The 17,689-nt window shown below is 42.2% G+C and overlaps 1 protein-coding gene across 1 annotated transcript; it reads left to right on the top strand.

Moving 5' to 3' along the window:
* The first annotated feature begins 106 nt into the window (after positions 1-106).
* Positions 107-9,292, top strand: LOC146492012 (uncharacterized). The gene has a single exon (XM_085151396.1). It carries the CDS (start codon positions 7,029-7,031, stop codon positions 8,541-8,543), a length of 1,515 nt encoding a protein of 504 aa, XP_085007522.1. The 5' UTR covers positions 107-7,028; the 3' UTR covers positions 8,544-9,292.
* The last annotated feature ends 8,397 nt before the right edge of the window (positions 9,293-17,689 follow it).

Genomic DNA, 17,689 nt, shown 5'->3' with positions numbered 1-17,689 from the left:
TATTGTTCCGCAACCAGACTGTTACGATCCCCCCATACTCCAACCCTTCCCAAAATGCATGTGAAAGTATGACCAATGTGACAGAAACTTGACCCCATTTTAAGGGTGATGGGGTTAGATTTTATTATTGTCATTTGTATTAGGAAATATTTAACCATATATGCTTAGAGATGTATAATCAATTGTGTAGTGATAGGATGTGTGATCTTTAGGAGGCTGCAAAGGCTTGGTGCGCATTCCAGAGTGTTCTGGAATCTACACCGACATCCTGGGAGCATGGGAAAAGGTCGTACATTGTTTTATTGTTTTATGGTAGGATAAACGTAGCTATATCTGTTTTAGTCTGAGTGCCTTTTGTTTAGATGAACTGCTGGACTTTCCAGACCAGTAGGTTTAGGGAGGTCATTTATGGGGTCACACTCTGACCCCACACACACACACACACACACACACACACACACACACACACACACACACACACACACACACACAGTATTCTTTGTTCACATGTATACCTATGTAAGATGTTATATGTTAATGACCCTATGCATATTCATGTAACCACAATAAAAGGAGTGCTATGGGGAACCTGGCTGAGAGTCTGACGGAGGTCAAGTGGTGGAACGACACTTGGCTCCAGGCAGGTCTCCCTCATGCATGAGTAACACGAAGAACTTTGGTGTCTTGTGTCTTGCTTTTTGCTGTGTAGCAAATTGTCCTTAACGTTCCAGCGAATAGGTTTAAGCTACAAACCTATCATTAATTGGTCCTTCGAGAGCCGGAGCCCTGGAGTCGACATTCACCGAGGGGAAAAGAGACACACCGACAGACTGACGTCAGCCAGGACTTATAGAGGTCCTGCAGCAAAGTCCCGAGGCGTGAGAATTCGTCATCGGGCCGGTGGATTAGCCGTCTGTTTTTTTCTCCTCGATGGATGACGATTGATGGGATTCGGGACTGATGCTACTCACAATAAGCAACACCAAGTAGGTATGTGAAAACTCTTAGCCACTGTGTGAGGCTGAGTTCTAAAGTCTTTATCACTGTGTGCGATAAAGTGTGTAGTCACTGTGTGCGACTATTCTTTGCCACTGTGTGCGGCAAAGCACGCATCCACTGTGTGAGGTTGCGTTGGAAGTCTTTATCACTGTGTGCGATAAAGCGCGTGATCACTGCTATGTAAGTCTTTGCCACTGTGTGAGGCAAAGCGCGCAGCCACTGTGTGAGACTGCGTTGAGACGATAGGCCTAATTTTTGTTGTTGTTGTGTGAGTGTGTTTGTGTGAGTGCGTGCGGAACAGAACACGTGGTCTGTGACGCCAGCAGCTGTTGTTATTATGGGTTCCCAAGCAACCAAGAGTGTGTCAGAGGGTGACGAGAAGTTTATGATGAAATTCGCTCCCGGCAGCGCAAAGTATTTAGGACATTGGCGCAAAAAATATAATTTTGAAGGTAAATTGGTTGTAGGACAATGTCAAATGTTAGTAGACCAGTTGACAGTAAAGGCAGCTTGTGCAAAAGGGAAATTGAAACAGGAGAGAGAGTTACAACTGGCGTCCGCTAAACTGTGGTTAGAGCAGGCGCAGAAAAGACAGGAGGCAGCGAACGTGAAGAGAGCAGCTTTGCAGGCATTAGTTGTGAAACCTGAAGATGAGACGGTGCGGTCTACTTCAGTGGTACTGACGTTAAGGGACCAACAGCGTAGAGCAGCATTAGAGAGGGAGAGAGAGGCCAGAGAGGAGGAAGAAAAGCAGGAGCAGGAGAACAGAGAGAGAGAGGAGGAGGATAGAGTACGGCAGGAGTTTGGGGATGCCGCAGCAAAATATTTAAGCCCTTATGGAACTAGATCCAAAACTAAAAGGGATGAGGCGAGTGCAGCTGGTATGCCTGCCTACCCTTTGCATGATACCTTTCCCATGGTGGAGGTCGCGAACCCCCATTTTGGTGTTGAAAATGACCAAAGCCGTGTTATTTGTGTTTACAGGCCATGGACTGAATCTGAATGTGCAGAGGCATGTAAAGGTTTAGGAAACCCGTTGACTAATGTTGATGAATTTATCGCCCGACACAAGCAACTCTGCTCCTCGTACCGCTTAAACGGTCAGGAAACAGAAGCCACTTTTAGGAAGTGTCTCACATATAATTGGACTCGGGTGCGAGGCACCTACACAGGGAGGGATGGTAATACCGTCCTACCCTATGGCCATGCAAATTTAAGAGGCCAAGTTGATGGGGTTTATGAGCGTCTTAGAAATACCTTTAAAGCTTCTGTAGATTACAACAAAATCGCCCAATGCATTCAGAAAGAAGGAGAGGATGTTCATGAGTTCAGGGCGAGATTAGAGGAAGTTTTCAAAGAACATAGCGGCCTTGAAGAGAGTGCAGAGAAGGCCAGCCCATATCAGCAGCAGTTAAAACATGCTTTGATGAATGGCTTTCATTCACCCATTGCTGATTTCATCAGAAAACAAAATGTTAGTCATAACACTGACGGGTCCGTTGAATGCATGAACTGGGCCCGCCATGCACAGGAAGTCATTAAAAATAAAAAAAAGAAGTCACAAAGCTCTGAGGCCGCTGCCTTCTTAGTGGATGAAATCTTTTTCCAGGGACAGTTCAGTCGGGGAAGAAATAGAGGCGGAGGTGAGAGAAGTAGAAGGAATTGGGGCCCTAAAGAGAAACGGGATAAGAGATTTGATAAATGCTATAAATGTAGAGAAATGGGCCATCATGCAAGGGAGTGTCCTGAACGCATGCCTGAAGAGTATAAACGCCCTGATCCAAGAAACCCTTATTATAATAAATGACTAGCACCTGTTGACACTGCTAACACACATACATGTACAAATGATCCCTTAGCTTGCCAGAATTTACAACAGCCTGTGTTTCAGACTCTAGATTTGACTGAAGTATTGTTAAATCTGTCAGGAAAAGAAGTAAAACCAGTTCGCACATTAACTGTGCAAGGCAAAACTGTTCAATTTCTGTGTGATTCAGGTGCAGATAAAACTGTTTTAAAAGATCATGTGTCAGGAGTTGATCCTTCAAATGGCACAATTTATGTGAAGTCTGCAAATGGTCAGTTAAATCAGCATAGAATCTCTAAACCAGTGTGGATTAGAGATCCTACCACAGGAGAGGCAGCTCAGAGTTCAGTTGTAATGTGCCCAACTTGTCCGGTGAACCTCTTGGGAAGAGATATGATGATGAAACTTGGAATTTCAATAATTCCAACATCCATTGGGATGATAGCTGCAGGAAAAGGAGAAACTGCTGAGACAATGGTTCATGAGGACAGTGGGGATTTGCATTATTACTGGACACTTGACCTGTCGGCCTCCAGACCTGATCAAATAAACTGTAAACTGTTAGCTGCAGCTGAAGAAATGTTGACAACTAACCATGACATACAGCCACCAGAAGACTTGCATGTCACACTGAGATTTAAGACTATGCCTGGGCCTGATGAGGCCTACACAGATAAAGTGCTGAAATTAGGGCCACAGAGAATCACCATAAAGGCAATATATACTGATGGTGAAACCATGACTGGATGTAGTGTTATCCTTTCTGAAGCTGCACAACAACTTTTTACAGGGCAAACACCACATATTTCACTGACAAAGAGTGGCACAGCTGAGTGGACAGACTTAGCATCTTTGGTGAGACAGGGGGAGAGTGTTGGAATGTGGCAGCAAGCTGGAGGGGGTTGGGAGACAGACGTGCACCACAGCATCTTTCGTAAAAAGCTGGGATGGGTGACACATACTACACCTCAAACACATTTAAAGGGGGGTGAGAATGACACAGCAGAATGATATGTTATAGATGTCAAAGATCACCCGGAGCTTAAACAGGTCCCAGAGAAGCTCTGGTCTACTGGGAAGACTGATGTGGGGCTAATAACAACAGCGAGTCCAGTAGTAATAAAGCCCAAAACGCCTTTTAGGCCAAGAGTGAAACAATATCCCTTGAAGCCTGATGCAGTGGAAGGCATTAAACCAGTAATAGAGGATATGATTAAAGCAGGGATACTAGTTGAAGCTCCACAAGCAGTATGTAACACACCCATCTTCCCAGTTAGAAAGGCTGATTCACAGTCGTGGCGCATGATTCAAGATTTAAGAGCTGTAAATCAGGCAGTGGAGAGTATAGCTCCATGCGTCCCCGACCCCCACACCTTGTTAAATCAGCTTAAGCCAGACAAGACACACTTCACTGTGGTAGATTTAAGTAATGCTTTCTTCTCCATACCAGTACATGAGAATTCACAAGGCTGGTTTGGTTTCACGTATCAAGGCAAAAAATACACATACACCAGATTGCCGCAAGGTTTTTGTGACAGTCCTACAATTTTCACACAGAATATTACAAATTGTCTGTCTGATTTTGTGATTCCATCACATTCACAGATGTTGGTATATGTCGATGACATTTTAATTGCATCCAATTCAGAGAAGAACTGTAAAGATATATCATTGGCATTGCTGACTCACTTAGCTGAGACAGGTAACAAGGCCTCACTTTCAAAGCTACAGTGGGTGAAGACAGAAGTGAAATTTTTAGGACATCTGCTTAGTGCAGCAGGGAAAAGCATACACCCAGAGAGGAAAACAGCTATCTTGGCAGCACCTAGGCCAGTGACAAAGAAACACATGATGCAATTCCTAGGGTTGCTAAATTTCTGTCGATCGTGGATGCCCCATTACTCTGAAATTGCGCAGCCATTGTTAGATATGATGTACAGTAAACCTTTAGCTATGTCAGAAAGTTTAAGTTGGACCCCTGAGGGGGAGCAAGCTCTGTGCATGCTGAAACAGATGCTGACAGGAGCATCGGTTCTGGGACTTCCAGATTATAACAAGCCTTTTGTTCAAACTGTTGACTGTAAAGGGCATTTTATGACATCCATGTTAGCACAAGAATGTGGAGGTGGAATGAAGCCAGTAGCTTATTATTCTAAGAGGCTGGATCCAGTGGCTTGTGCCTTACCTCACTGTGTGCGTTCTGTGTGTGCAGCCGCTGAAGCCGTAAAGTGTTCTGGTGAAATTGTTTTGTTTCACCCTTTGACCCTGCTAGTTCCACATGAGGTGGATGTTTTATTGCTGCAGACCAAAATGACATTCTTGTCACCTGCAAGACACTTGTCTTTAATGTCACTGTTGCTCTCCCAGCCACACATAACTATTAAGCGGTGTACAACTTTGAATCCCTCTACACTGTTGCCCACAGAAGAGGAGGGTACACCACATGTGTGTAGTGAGCATGTAGAAACACAGTGTAAACCTAGAAGTGATTTAACGGACATACCACTCACTGAGGGCAAGGTTTGGTTTGTTGATGGTTCCAGTTTTAAAACAGCAGAGGGAAAGACTAAAACGGGCTTTGCTGTTGTGGATGATGTGCAGGTCATCCGTGCTGGGCAGTTATCACATTCCATGTCTGCCCAAGCGGCTGAGATAGTGGCTTTGACGGAAGCCTGCAAAGCAGCTGAGGGGCAGGTAGTGACTATATATACAGACAGTCAGTATGCATACGCCACACTCCATTTCTTTGCCGCTCAGTGGTCAAGACGAGGCATGACAACATCAACAGGGAAACCTGTGGAGCATGCGACACTTTTGCAGGCCCTGTTGAAAGCAGTTTTACTGCCTAGTAAAGTTGCGGTTTGTAAGTGTGCAGCACACACACGTGGCACTGACCCCATTGTACTAGGCAACGCCTTTGCAGATAAAATTGCAAAGGAAGCGGCCCTTGGAACACATGGGGTTCATATTCTGGCATCTCAGGAGCAAACTATGCCCATCACACATGATGTGTTAGCAGACATGCAGTCACACTCACCTCCAGCTGAGAAGCAGCTGTGGCTCACTAAAGGAGCAAGCCTGCGAGGTGATGTCTACTATCTTTGTGATAAACCCATATTGCCTAAAAACTTATATAGGACTGCTGCAATTTTGAGCCATGGGCTTTGCCATGTCTCAACAGCCGGGATGTTAGCAGCTGTCGAACGGCAGTTTTTCACACTGGGATTCAATGCTTATTCCAAACATTTTTGTAAAGCATGTTTGATATGTTGTAAACATAATGCTCAGGGAAACCTCAGACCTAAAAGAGGAAGGTTTCCTAGACCCAGCTACCCATTTGAAGTAATCCATATGGATTTCATTGAGTTGTCTAACTGTAACACCTACAGGTACTGCCTGGTAATTGTGTGCCCGTTCTCAAAGTGGGTAGAAATTGTCCCCACTAAGAAAGCAGATGCTATTTCAGTGGCTAAAGCGATATGCAAAAATGTGATCCCAGAGCATGGGATCCCCCAAACTATTTACAGTGACAATGGTCCTCATTTTGTGAATGAAGTGATTGAGAAAATGTCACAACATCTGGGGATAACGCTGAAAAACCACTGCTCATACCACCCACAAAGTGCAGGGCTGGTTGAAAGGACTAATGGCACAGTAAAGCTGAGACTCAGGAAAACAATGGAGGAAACAGGCAGAACATGGGTAGACTGCATTGAGCTAGTGAAAATGTATATGAGGATCACGCCAACTGATAATGGCCTAACGCCTTTTGAAATAATATATGGCAGGCCATTTAGAGTTCCAGTGTTCTGTAATGATAATGATAAAGCAGAAGAAGAAAACACACTAGCAGACTGGATGATTAAAATGCTGAAAAGCAAAGAAGTCATGAGTGCAAATGATCTGCCAGATGATTCTGTTTCTGTACAGGAAGAACGTCTGAAGCCAGGGGACTGGGTGCTGATAAAGGTCATAAAGAGGAAGTGCTGGTCGAAGCCACGGTGGGACGGACCATACCAGGCTCTGCTGACAACACCAACAGCTGTGAAGATCGCAGAACGACCCACCTGGATACACCAAAGCCACTGCAAAAAGGTGACACACATCCAGGCCAGCTCGGAGTAAGTGGCAGGAAGACCGGGTACAAAGGGGGGGGAAAGCCTCCAGGGCCCCTCGTCTCAATCCGGTGAAGAAATCAACTGAGCCACAGGTACTCATCAGAATGGCTGGTAAAGTGTTGTCTACCCTGCTGAGTGTGATGGCTTTGATGTCATCTTGGTCAGCTGTGGAGACCCTGTATGTCCAAGGAAACCACACCCAATACCCTCATGGCTATTCTACAAACTTTTGGTGGCAGTTTATGAATACAACTGCTCACTTGAACAATAGGACAGACTGCTATGTGTGTGCTCATATGCCGTTATCGGCATATACATCTGGACTGTGGCCGTATAGCATACCAGAGGACAGGAGTTGGTGTCTGTTGGGCTTAGCAACTCATCCTGGCAACAGAGTCCTCTGGTCCAAGGCCAACTATAGTACACCTCTGAACATCACCTGGAGTAAGTCGCCACTTCTAAACGTGAATTGTTCCGGGCAAACTGACTTATTGGCCTGGCCTCAAGTATCAGACCCACTGCCAGACATAATATTGCTGAACAAGCTGAACACAGCTCACCTGCCGTTGTGTGTGATGAACAATGGATCACTGTCAGTGGGGGAGCTGCCGCTTCGCTTATGTGGATACATATACACCTACTGCCCTCCAGAGAATGAGAGCAGGTGTATGAAATGCTTGACTAGTGCGAAGTGTGCTGAGAACTTGACATCGAGGAGGACTGAATGCAAGTTCAACCTGGCTTACAGAATACCAGTAAAAGCAAAAAGTCAGAAGTGGACAGGATGTGCAAGGACGGTGCCGAGCAGTAAAGGAACAAGAGTTTTGGCTGATTGGTATTTTCTGTGTGGACATAAAGCCTATCTATCACTCCCTGAGGGATGGGGAGGATTGTGTGCTTTAGTGAAGTTATCGGATCATGTCTTCTTCATGGACAGAGTTGAACATCACCCTAACAACCGACGGAAGCGTGAGGTGGATATAGCCTCACCGAACTTTTTTGGAGTGACAGTAGACACTGGAGTGCCGCGAGAATTCCGCATTTGGAGTGGAGGAGCTAAATTCTTCCAAAGTTTGATCCCAAACATCGGAGTTGCAGAGGTGCGGGATCATGTGGAGATCAACCGGTATGCCCTACTGCGACACATTAATCTCACTAAGACATTGGGAACAGTCTTAGCGGAGGAGCAAAAGGCCATCAGAACGATGGTACTGCAGAACAGGCTGACCCTGGACTTGATAACAGCATCACAAGGAGGAGTGTGTAAGCTGATTGGAGAGACGTGTTGTACGTTTATCCCAGATGGATATACGACTGGAGGAGACATCTATGAGGCACTGCAGAACTTAACTGCTCTGCAGAAATATGTGGCGGACCACACATCAGGAGGAGACGCGTCAAAAGGCTGGATAGCCTGGTTGACATCTGGACCATGGTGGAATTTGTTCTTAAAGTTTTTGACTCCCATTCTTACATTATTGGCGTTGCTTTGCTTGTTTACAGGTTGCATTTTGCCATGTGTAAGATCGATGGTGAATAAAATGATTGCTAACACCTTTACCAATTACATACTGTTGCAGCAGAGTGATATGGATGTTAAGGCTAATATGTTTGTATGAAATGAAGCCTGCACTGAAAATGTTGACAAGTGGTGTAGAGCTGAAGATATATATATACGCCGTATAGCCTTAAAAAATGACAATACAGGGTGGTGATGATGGGGTTAGATTTTATTATTGTCATTTGTATTAGGAAATATTTAACCATATATGCTTAGAGATGTATAATCAATTGTGTAGTGATAGGATGTGTGATCTTTAGGAGGCTGCAAAGGCTTGGTGCGCATTCCAGAGTGTTCTGGAATCTACACCGACATCCTGGGAGCATGGGAAAAGGTCGTACATTGTTTTATTGTTTTATGGTAGGATAAACGTAGCTATATCTGTTTTAGTCTGAGTGCCTTTTGTTTAGATGAACTGCTGGACTTTCCAGACCAGTAGGTTTAGGGAGGTCATTTATGGGGTCACACTCTGACCCCACACACACACACACACACACACACACACACACACACACACACACACACACACACACACACAGTATTCTTTGTTCACATGTATACCTATGTAAGATGTTATATGTTAATGACCCTATGCATATTCATGTAACCACAATAAAAGGAGTGCTATGGGGAACCTGGCTGAGAGTCTGACGGAGGTCAAGTGGTGGAACGACACTTGGCTCCAGGCAGGTCTCCCTCATGCATGAGTAACACGAAGAACTTTGGTGTCTTGTGTCTTGCTTTTTGCTGTGTAGCAAATTGTCCTTAACGTTCCAGCGAATAGGTTTAAGCTACAAACCTATCAAAGGGATTAGTCAGCAGGGGACAAATTCTAATAAGAATCAGGTTTTCTGTAAATAGTTTTAGAGTTTTCTGGTACACAGTGGCTTGATTGCTGTTTCTTAAACATTTATTCCTAGACACAGCAGCTTCACTGTGATGCCATGCAGTTATTCTCATTTTCACATACTCAGACACACTGTTTTGACAGTAAACCAAAGATGTTATGCAAGCAGAGGGGAATCTGGCATAGTAAAAACACACTTTACACCAAAATCAGATGCGGACACCTATGGAGGCCCTCCTCCATAGGTGTCCCTTCATTCCAGCTCCATCTGAGTATTTATATGTAAACAGATACCACAGCTATCTGAGGGAGCATGAAATGACTGTACCTGTTCAGAAATCATATGTTTATCTCTTCTATTGATATATTCAATCATTTTGTACTTTAAAAAGTCAATAAATCTCAAAATTTGGAATTGAATCTATAATAATTTTAATGATTAAGCTATTAGACGTTGTAATGTATGCGACTTTACAAAGTTTACATTTGTGGTTGGTAGCATTTGTTTTTGGGTTTGTTTTCTTTTTTCTGTGTGATGACCCACGTTTAAATTTACTCACCTGGGGCATTTTCATCCTGAAAATGGTGCGCACTTTTTCCTGCTGTCTGGGTTGATTGGCATGCTTCCTTGAGAACAAAACAGCAACAGGCTTTTTACTTTTGTCTCTTTTGGTAGGTGCGTCGGGAGTGGCGTGTAAATATTTGACAAGGCACTGCACACAGACGACAAGCTTCCATATCTTGTGTATTATAAGAGTGGTCTTTAATGTACCGCCATTTCCGTACAAATTAACGTTTTGCTACATTATTTCAGGCCTGGACAAAAGGCACACCTGTGATCGGTTGTCTTGTTTGTACAGGTGCAGCTTGTGTAAGGCCTGCTCATTTCCTCCGCTGCAACACTTGGAACGTTGCAGCTGAAATGTGAAGGTGGCTTTGAGCCTTTGTTTGCTGTCTCTCATATGTGAAACGTACAGAAAGACTGGGATTCAAATCTCTTGGAAAGTATAAATATACATCCTTTCTTCTGGGGATTTATGAGTGCTTACTGTTAAACTTTACTCTGCCCTCTATTCAGGTTGTTTAGGGAGAAGAGTAATCTTTAGTCAAAAGGAAATTAAATGACAGAGAGGTCTGAGGTAACTTTGGGTGGAGAACCTGCACCACCTCAATCCTTTTCTTTCTACAGAGAAAGCTGATGCAGCTCAATTTGAATATTTAGACAGAGCTGTTGAAATTATCAAAAAGTCCACGAACCTGGCCGTAGTCTCAGCATGTAATGGATTATTTATATCTTATATACAAATAAAGTAATGAAATCCTTGTAGACTTCCAACCCTGCCCCCTCAAAAAAATAATAAAAAAATCATTTGGTCAGATAAACGGGGGATGTGTAGATTTTCATTCAAATAAGTCACTTGTTCTATAGTCTGGCCCTCATTCATATGGATGCATTGGATGCAGCACAGGACTCAGTATCTTGTCCAAGGACACTTCGAGATGGGATAGAGCCACCGACCACCTGAGCCGCCATCTTTGCTTTACAGCAAGCTCACCAGGAAACACTTGATACATTTTGTGCTGCTGCTGCAATATTGCGCTCTGGCTTTTGTACTTATCTTTGTTGCACAGACAAACAGCAAAACGTTAGCACCTTTGCCCTTTGGCTCTTTTTCTCTCTGATTAAGCAGGTCACGAGACATGATGCCCTGTGCGTGTAGCTAACAGCTTCTCTACACTACATTTTAGCGTGTTATATTTACTGATGACATTCCAAACAGGACTAAAAAAGGAAAAATGGATCATTTCTATACAGCCTGTGTTGATTGAGTAATTCACTTTTCTGAAAATTTGTCGTGTTTTGTAATCTCATCTAATTTTTGGAATTTCTGTTAAAATTCCTTAGGTGCACAATGATGTAGCATTACAATGCTTTCTTTTTATCCATGATAGACTGTTATATGATTACCAACTATAATTTAATCTCAGTATCCACTGGTATTCGAGACAACTTGATGCAATATGAGTTAATCGGGGGAGTTAAAGGGGGTGATCGTGGCTCAAGAGTTGGCAGTTCGTCTTGTAATCGGAAGGTTGCCAGTTTGAGCCCCAGTCTCGGTCGTTGTGTCCTTGGGCAAGACACTTCACCCGTTGCCTACTGGTGGTGGTCAGAGGGCCAGGTGGCGCCAGTGTCCGGCAGCCTCGCCTCTGTCAGTGCGCCCCAGGGTGGCTGTGGCTACAATGTAGCTGCCATCACCAGTGTGTGAATGGGTGGATGACTGAATGTAGTGTAAAGCGCTTTGGGGTCCTTAGGGACTAAGTAAAGTGCTATACAAATACAGGCCATTTACCATTTAATCAAATACCCTAGCTACTAATCTACACTCAGAAAGGCCCCTCCTTTGTGACAAAGCTCTCAACGTGAAGCTTTATAATATGACATTCCTACCCAGTGGATGATGTTGTGGTTATGTCCATCTTTTTACTGTCTGTGTTGTTTAATTCAACTCAATTACATTTTATTTGTATACCACCCAGGTAAGATAAAGAACCTGCAAGACCCTACTCTACTCCTAGAGAGAAGGCTTAGGGGTTACGGTTAGGGTTAACCCCAACCCGCTCTGGCTCTCATTCTACCTTTGAAAACTCTTGGAACCACAAGTAAGCTTGCAAACTAAGAGCAAAGTGGTCTTTTGATCCAGTCTATAAGTTATAAATGAATGAAAAACTAGTTTTTCAGCATGACTCTTATACAGGATATTTCCAATTTTAGAAATAGTGTTTAATGTATCATCTGACTTCATGGATAAAAAAAGCTGGGTGTCATCTGCATAGAAATTAAAATGCATGCAGTGTTTTCTAATAATATTACTCAATTTACCAGTCGATCTACGCCCCTACCCTCACCTATGGTCACGAGCTGTGGGTAGTGTAAGCCATACAGCTAGTTACACAATAAGGGAATACTAAGAACACTATGAATATCATCTGCAGCCAATTCAAGAGAAAGTGTACATGATAAAGCATGTGCTTGTTACAGCATAAAATAAGTCGTATGTAAACGGTTGGAACTGAAATACACAGTTTAAGCTACAACACCAAGTTAGCTTGGTGGTGGCAGTTAGCACTGTTGCCTGACAGGAAGAAAGTCCTGAGTTTATCCCCACCATCTGGCCGGGGCATTTCTGTGTGGAGTTTGCATGTTGTCCCTGTATTTGTGTGGGTTCACACATAAACAAGTCAGTTCTCCATCAGCATATAAAATAAGTAAAAAGACAAAAACAATTTAGAATAGTTCAGTATTTACTCATAAGTGTTAACATAAATCTCTTTCAATTTGACAAGTCTTGGTTTTCAGAAAAATAACTTTGTCTTGAGTCCTTGACTGTCTTGACACTCCTGTGAAAGCAGCTTTTTGTAACAGTAAGAAACAAAAACGTCTCTGTGAGTCAGACTGCACTGACTCGTCTGCTTGAAAAGCTAATGTATTACTGGAAGCAGGCAGCCATGTAGGGCCCGTGGTAAATTCCCAGAGACCGTCAAGCATGCAAACTGCTTTTCCTCACATAGCAAGCCTATATATCATGCAGTGACTTCATCATATGCATGAGGACTAAGATGTATTAGTTTGTCAGTGACAGGAAAACGGACTTGTCAGGTGAGAAATAAATGCCAGAGATGAAAGACACACAACTGTGCTCCTGATGGCTGCTTTGATGAAAGATCTTTCCAAGTAAGATCCATTAATGTGAGATTTAAACCTTCTTGGCAACGTTTTAAGAGGGGACCGACATACTGCTAAGGTTATAAAAAATGTTGATTTGACCTCTGTGTTAACATTCATTCTGTTTGATGATACATTACAGGAAATAAATTTATCTGATGTTTTTTGCTGACAAATAAAATCTAAATGAAGTCTGCACAGTGAATAAAAAGCAGGAAGATGAGCTTAGCCTCATTGTTAAACACTTAACTGGTGAGCTTGACAGATGCTGGTGGGCAGATTTTAAAAACAGCAAAGCTGTTTATTCCTGTGTAGTCATTATGCCAAATTTATCATGCTAACTGGTAGTTTATTTATTCTGTTTATTCTATTTATCTCTAATGGAAATGAGAACAGGAGTCTTTCCAAAAATTATTCATCTTTAGTGATGATTATTAGTATTTCACTGAGCTGTGGTGTTTCTGATTATCCATCAAAAATGTAACATGCTACCCACTGGTGTGGAATACTCTACTGAAGCCTCGGTTTGAGGAGGTGGAGAGAGTTTGTATACACAGAGAAAACAAACAAACAAATACAATTATTAAAAAAAAAACACAATTATTTCTGATGTTATGTATTATGTTAATAACATAGTACAATAATGAATAAGAACATGATATTATCATTTCCTAGTGCTGTAACATTGCAGTGCCCCTCTGCATCTGCAAATCTCTCTGTGCTTTCAATGGGCTGTCCACTGCGGTCTGTAATCATCATTATTTCTGCTGTAATGAACTTTAGAAACTACAAAGTGGTTACGTGATGCCAACATTTCTTCTGCTTATAATTTGATAAACTGCAACATTATAAATTGGTGACATGACAGCCTTGCCCCAGGGTTAAAATAACAAGATAACCATGCAGAGACTTTTCTGCAGCCCTGCAGTAATGTTAAATAACTGCATAGATACAATGTATTTTACTAAAGTAACCAGTGTAATGGTATTATATTACACTATCTGGCATAATGTTTTTAGAATTTAAATGTCATTTGTTTTTATATGTTGCTATCCGGTCTTTAAGTCCGACGTCAGTAGCTGTGTCTGGACCCAAACTCCGCTTCAGGTCCCAAAGTCAAACAAACACTGCGGCATCATTGAAAGTTGAAAAACGGTCCATATTCTTTTATCTTTAGTAAAACAATCAGTGTGGCTGCTCTACCAAGTGTAACAATTAAGTTTAACATCCAGGCATCCATGAAAACAGAATGAAATGAAATTCATTGACCTCATAAGGGAGTAGTCTATAGAGTCCAGTCTAAATAAATGAGAATGCAGTGCATGTAGAGCAAGGGCGTAGGTTTGGTTGCAACTTGGCAGAGACACATAGAAACCTTTACATGGTCTCCATGCATGTTGTATGTGATTAAAATAAATGTAATATTAATAAAGATCTTACTGTAAATGCTGTAAATACTTTGACCTCGCAGGTTTCCCCTCCCTTTTTAACATTGCATGAGACACAAGAGAAGTGCTCTACTTGGGACCTAACAAATGCCAGGAATGCACTGTGGGTAGAGGGAGGCAGGGTGGGAGAAAAAGCAAACCGCAAACTGAATTTCAACACTTTATCACCAAAGTAACCCCTGCAACATATTGCATTAAGAATGGGTGTGTTTCCCTCTAAATCCAAAGTACAGAGACAGCTACAGGCAGAGCATTCCTCACGCTAACATGTCCAACATGTAGCTGTTTAAACCACAAAGCACTATAATAGAAACACAGACTGACACAGACCCTCACAACGAATACATTTAACCTTAATTCTGCAGCTGGGTCCTGATGATAATTCTGTTTAGCCTAACCCAGACTGTGTAATAAGAAAGGAATCCCACTAAAGCAGAGCACCTGGGCACAGCTCTGGTTAGACAACACTCCCTATATGTGGAATTAGCTGGCAGAAAATCAGGCTCTGCAGTCCACCCTGTCCTGCACTGTATGCTTTCCTCAATGCTTCATTTTACACAGGCATGTCCCAGACATATGGGAAGGTAAAGTGAACTAATCCACTCATTGCACACGTTATGCAAGTGATTTCTACTCTTATCCCAAGGTTGTGCTCTTATGATTTGCAGCTGGTTTTGTATGTTCTTTTTTAGTGCCCATCACTTTGGTCCAGAATTTTAAAAATAAACATTAAATTCCAAGTTTTTATATGAGCTGTGATGAAATTTCATACCTATATTTTTGGTCCTCATTGAGTAATTGTTTCTGATGATAGACTGATTGTACTCGTGGTTTTCAGAGGATAGCTCCTTACAACTTTATCATCGCCTGAATTTTAATCTTTGTATCAGCTTTCATTACTGATGATCATGGTTCCCATGTGATGAATTGTACTAACGAGTTACCGTTTAGTCGTCCTTGGACTTTTCCTTTCCTCCCACCCTACTGTAGCATTAAAATATTTAGCTTTCAGGTAATTGTCTGTCGTTATGTCTTGTTAATCCAGACTTTTAATCAAAAGTCACCACCAACTCAAAGTTCACTTGTCTAATTTGTCAATATCCATAAAAATTCATCATCAGAACATTTCCTGCTTTTGGATGATGAACCATATCATTATTTTGGTTATCCATAAACTTCTCCTCTGGTGCCACCCTGGGGTTAACATTTTTAACTTTTAATAAAATGTCCCAACAACCTTGAGACTGCACAGTCAGGTCAAAGTTCACTTGGTTAATTAATATATGAATGCATCTTATTATAGGGTCTGTACCTTATAATATAAAGCTCCTTGAGGCGACTGTTGTAATATATAAATAAAATAAAATTGAATTCAAATGTCTTGTCATTTAATCTGTTCACACCTATTTATTTTTCAGCCAGTGTTTCTCTTTTCTTCCTGGCCTTGGGAATCCGCTGACTTTCCCTCTGGCACAGACACGACTCACATATACATTCAGCAGCTGTATGAGAAATGTGACAACGCTTCTCCTGTTTGGCACGTGAAAAAGATGAGCTGCATTGTAGCCTTTAGCAAGCCAGCCCCGAAAGGCAGAAGAAAAGAGATTAGTGAATCTTGTCTGAATTTTCCTTTGTTTACACCTGCCTCCCCCTACATTACGCTGACAGCTGACAAACTGGGTGCCTGGAAACATCGCTGGAAGGGGTTAGACTTTTCACACAAAGCCACTCTTCGGACATTTTTCTTACTTTCACAGCACAAAAGCTCGAGTTTTAGTCATTTTTATTGCTTATTTGATTTTGAACTGAAGAGCCTTTTAAGCCATCACTCTGGGTTTCCCGTATATATGGTTTTGATATATTGTTTTAATATTAAGCCAAAGAACCTTTTCCCACTCGCCAGTGCAAAACAGAATAAATTACTTAATCCGTCAGCAGTAACAGGCTTAGCAAGAGAAGGACACTATTTATCACCATCTTTGTAGGGCTCAAGAAGCTCCTTTTTTCATCTTGATTAGGAAATGAAATTGCCTAGACGAACTGTTCTGGTGAAGCAACAGCTTGATTGAGCACGAGTGATAATCGATCAGCCACATATTGGTTTTTCGCCACTGTCTTGTCTAGTATGGAACCCAGTGAAGCTCAGCCGAAAGTAAGCTGTTTTGTCTCATATGTTTGAATTTTCTCACACTCTCTGAGTTCACTGAATTTAAATCTGCTGGCTTCCTCAAGTTTTTCATGTAGGCCATATGTGAGGACCCCTACCAACCCCCACTCCACACAGTTTCCCTATTTTCCTGCAGGACCAGCTGGGACGGACACAGACTGGAAGCGTGTAGATCAATAGATCTAAACTGGTGGTGCATTGTTTCCCCCCAGTCCTCCTGCCTGAGACAATCAGTCATGCACAGCTGTAATGTTGAGAAAGGCTGAAAGCAAAACAATAAGGGGATTTTTTTTTTCCAGAAAAATGCTGGACCCAGGCTGAAGGTCTTGAGAAAAGAGGATGAAGAGAAGAACGTGTTCCCTGTGGCTCTGAGGAGTGCAGACGGCTTGGGCTTAATGACAAGCCTTTAGTTCATTATGAATGAACTGGTGGCAAACATGGGGCTTAATCTAAAATGCTGACACAACTAGGCAAAGTAGCAGCGCTGAAGCAACGCGTGAGTGGTTATACTCAGATATTGCTTCAGCTAAATTTTATGAAGAAATAATCACAGTAAGGCCTGAAATGTGCTCAGTGTTAAAAATGTGTGCAAGCTCAAATGAGAGCTGTAGATCAAAAAACTGTAGCACTCCTTTTGTGGGACAATTTAAATTTAAGAGTTTTTGAGAAACAGCTTTATTCCAGAAGCTGTGAGACTTCTCAATGCATAAATGGACAAGAACTGATATTGTAGCACCTTAATCACTACTGACACTCACTGACACCGTCACTTTATCAATGCTGGTCATCGTGCCCTTTTGCTGCTAAAGTATTTATACCTGCATTCTATATCCATACTTCATACTGGTACTCAGGTTGTTGCACTCAATTTACTGTATTATTTCATTACTTGTTATTCTGTTTTGTTTAAAAAAAAAACCAAAATTATTTATTTATTACTTTTTAAAAATTCAGTTTCTTCGTCCTTCTGTTTCTTTTCGCTCCGGGACCGTGTGTACATGTAAATATGTGATGCGAA

This window comes from Neolamprologus multifasciatus, chromosome 23 (genome assembly GCF_963576455.1).
Source record: "Neolamprologus multifasciatus chromosome 23, fNeoMul1.2, whole genome shotgun sequence".
Taxonomy (NCBI): domain Eukaryota; kingdom Metazoa; phylum Chordata; class Actinopteri; order Cichliformes; family Cichlidae; genus Neolamprologus; species Neolamprologus multifasciatus.
The sequence above is the reverse complement of the archived record's forward strand: the minus strand, read 5'-3'. Positions and strand labels throughout refer to the sequence as shown.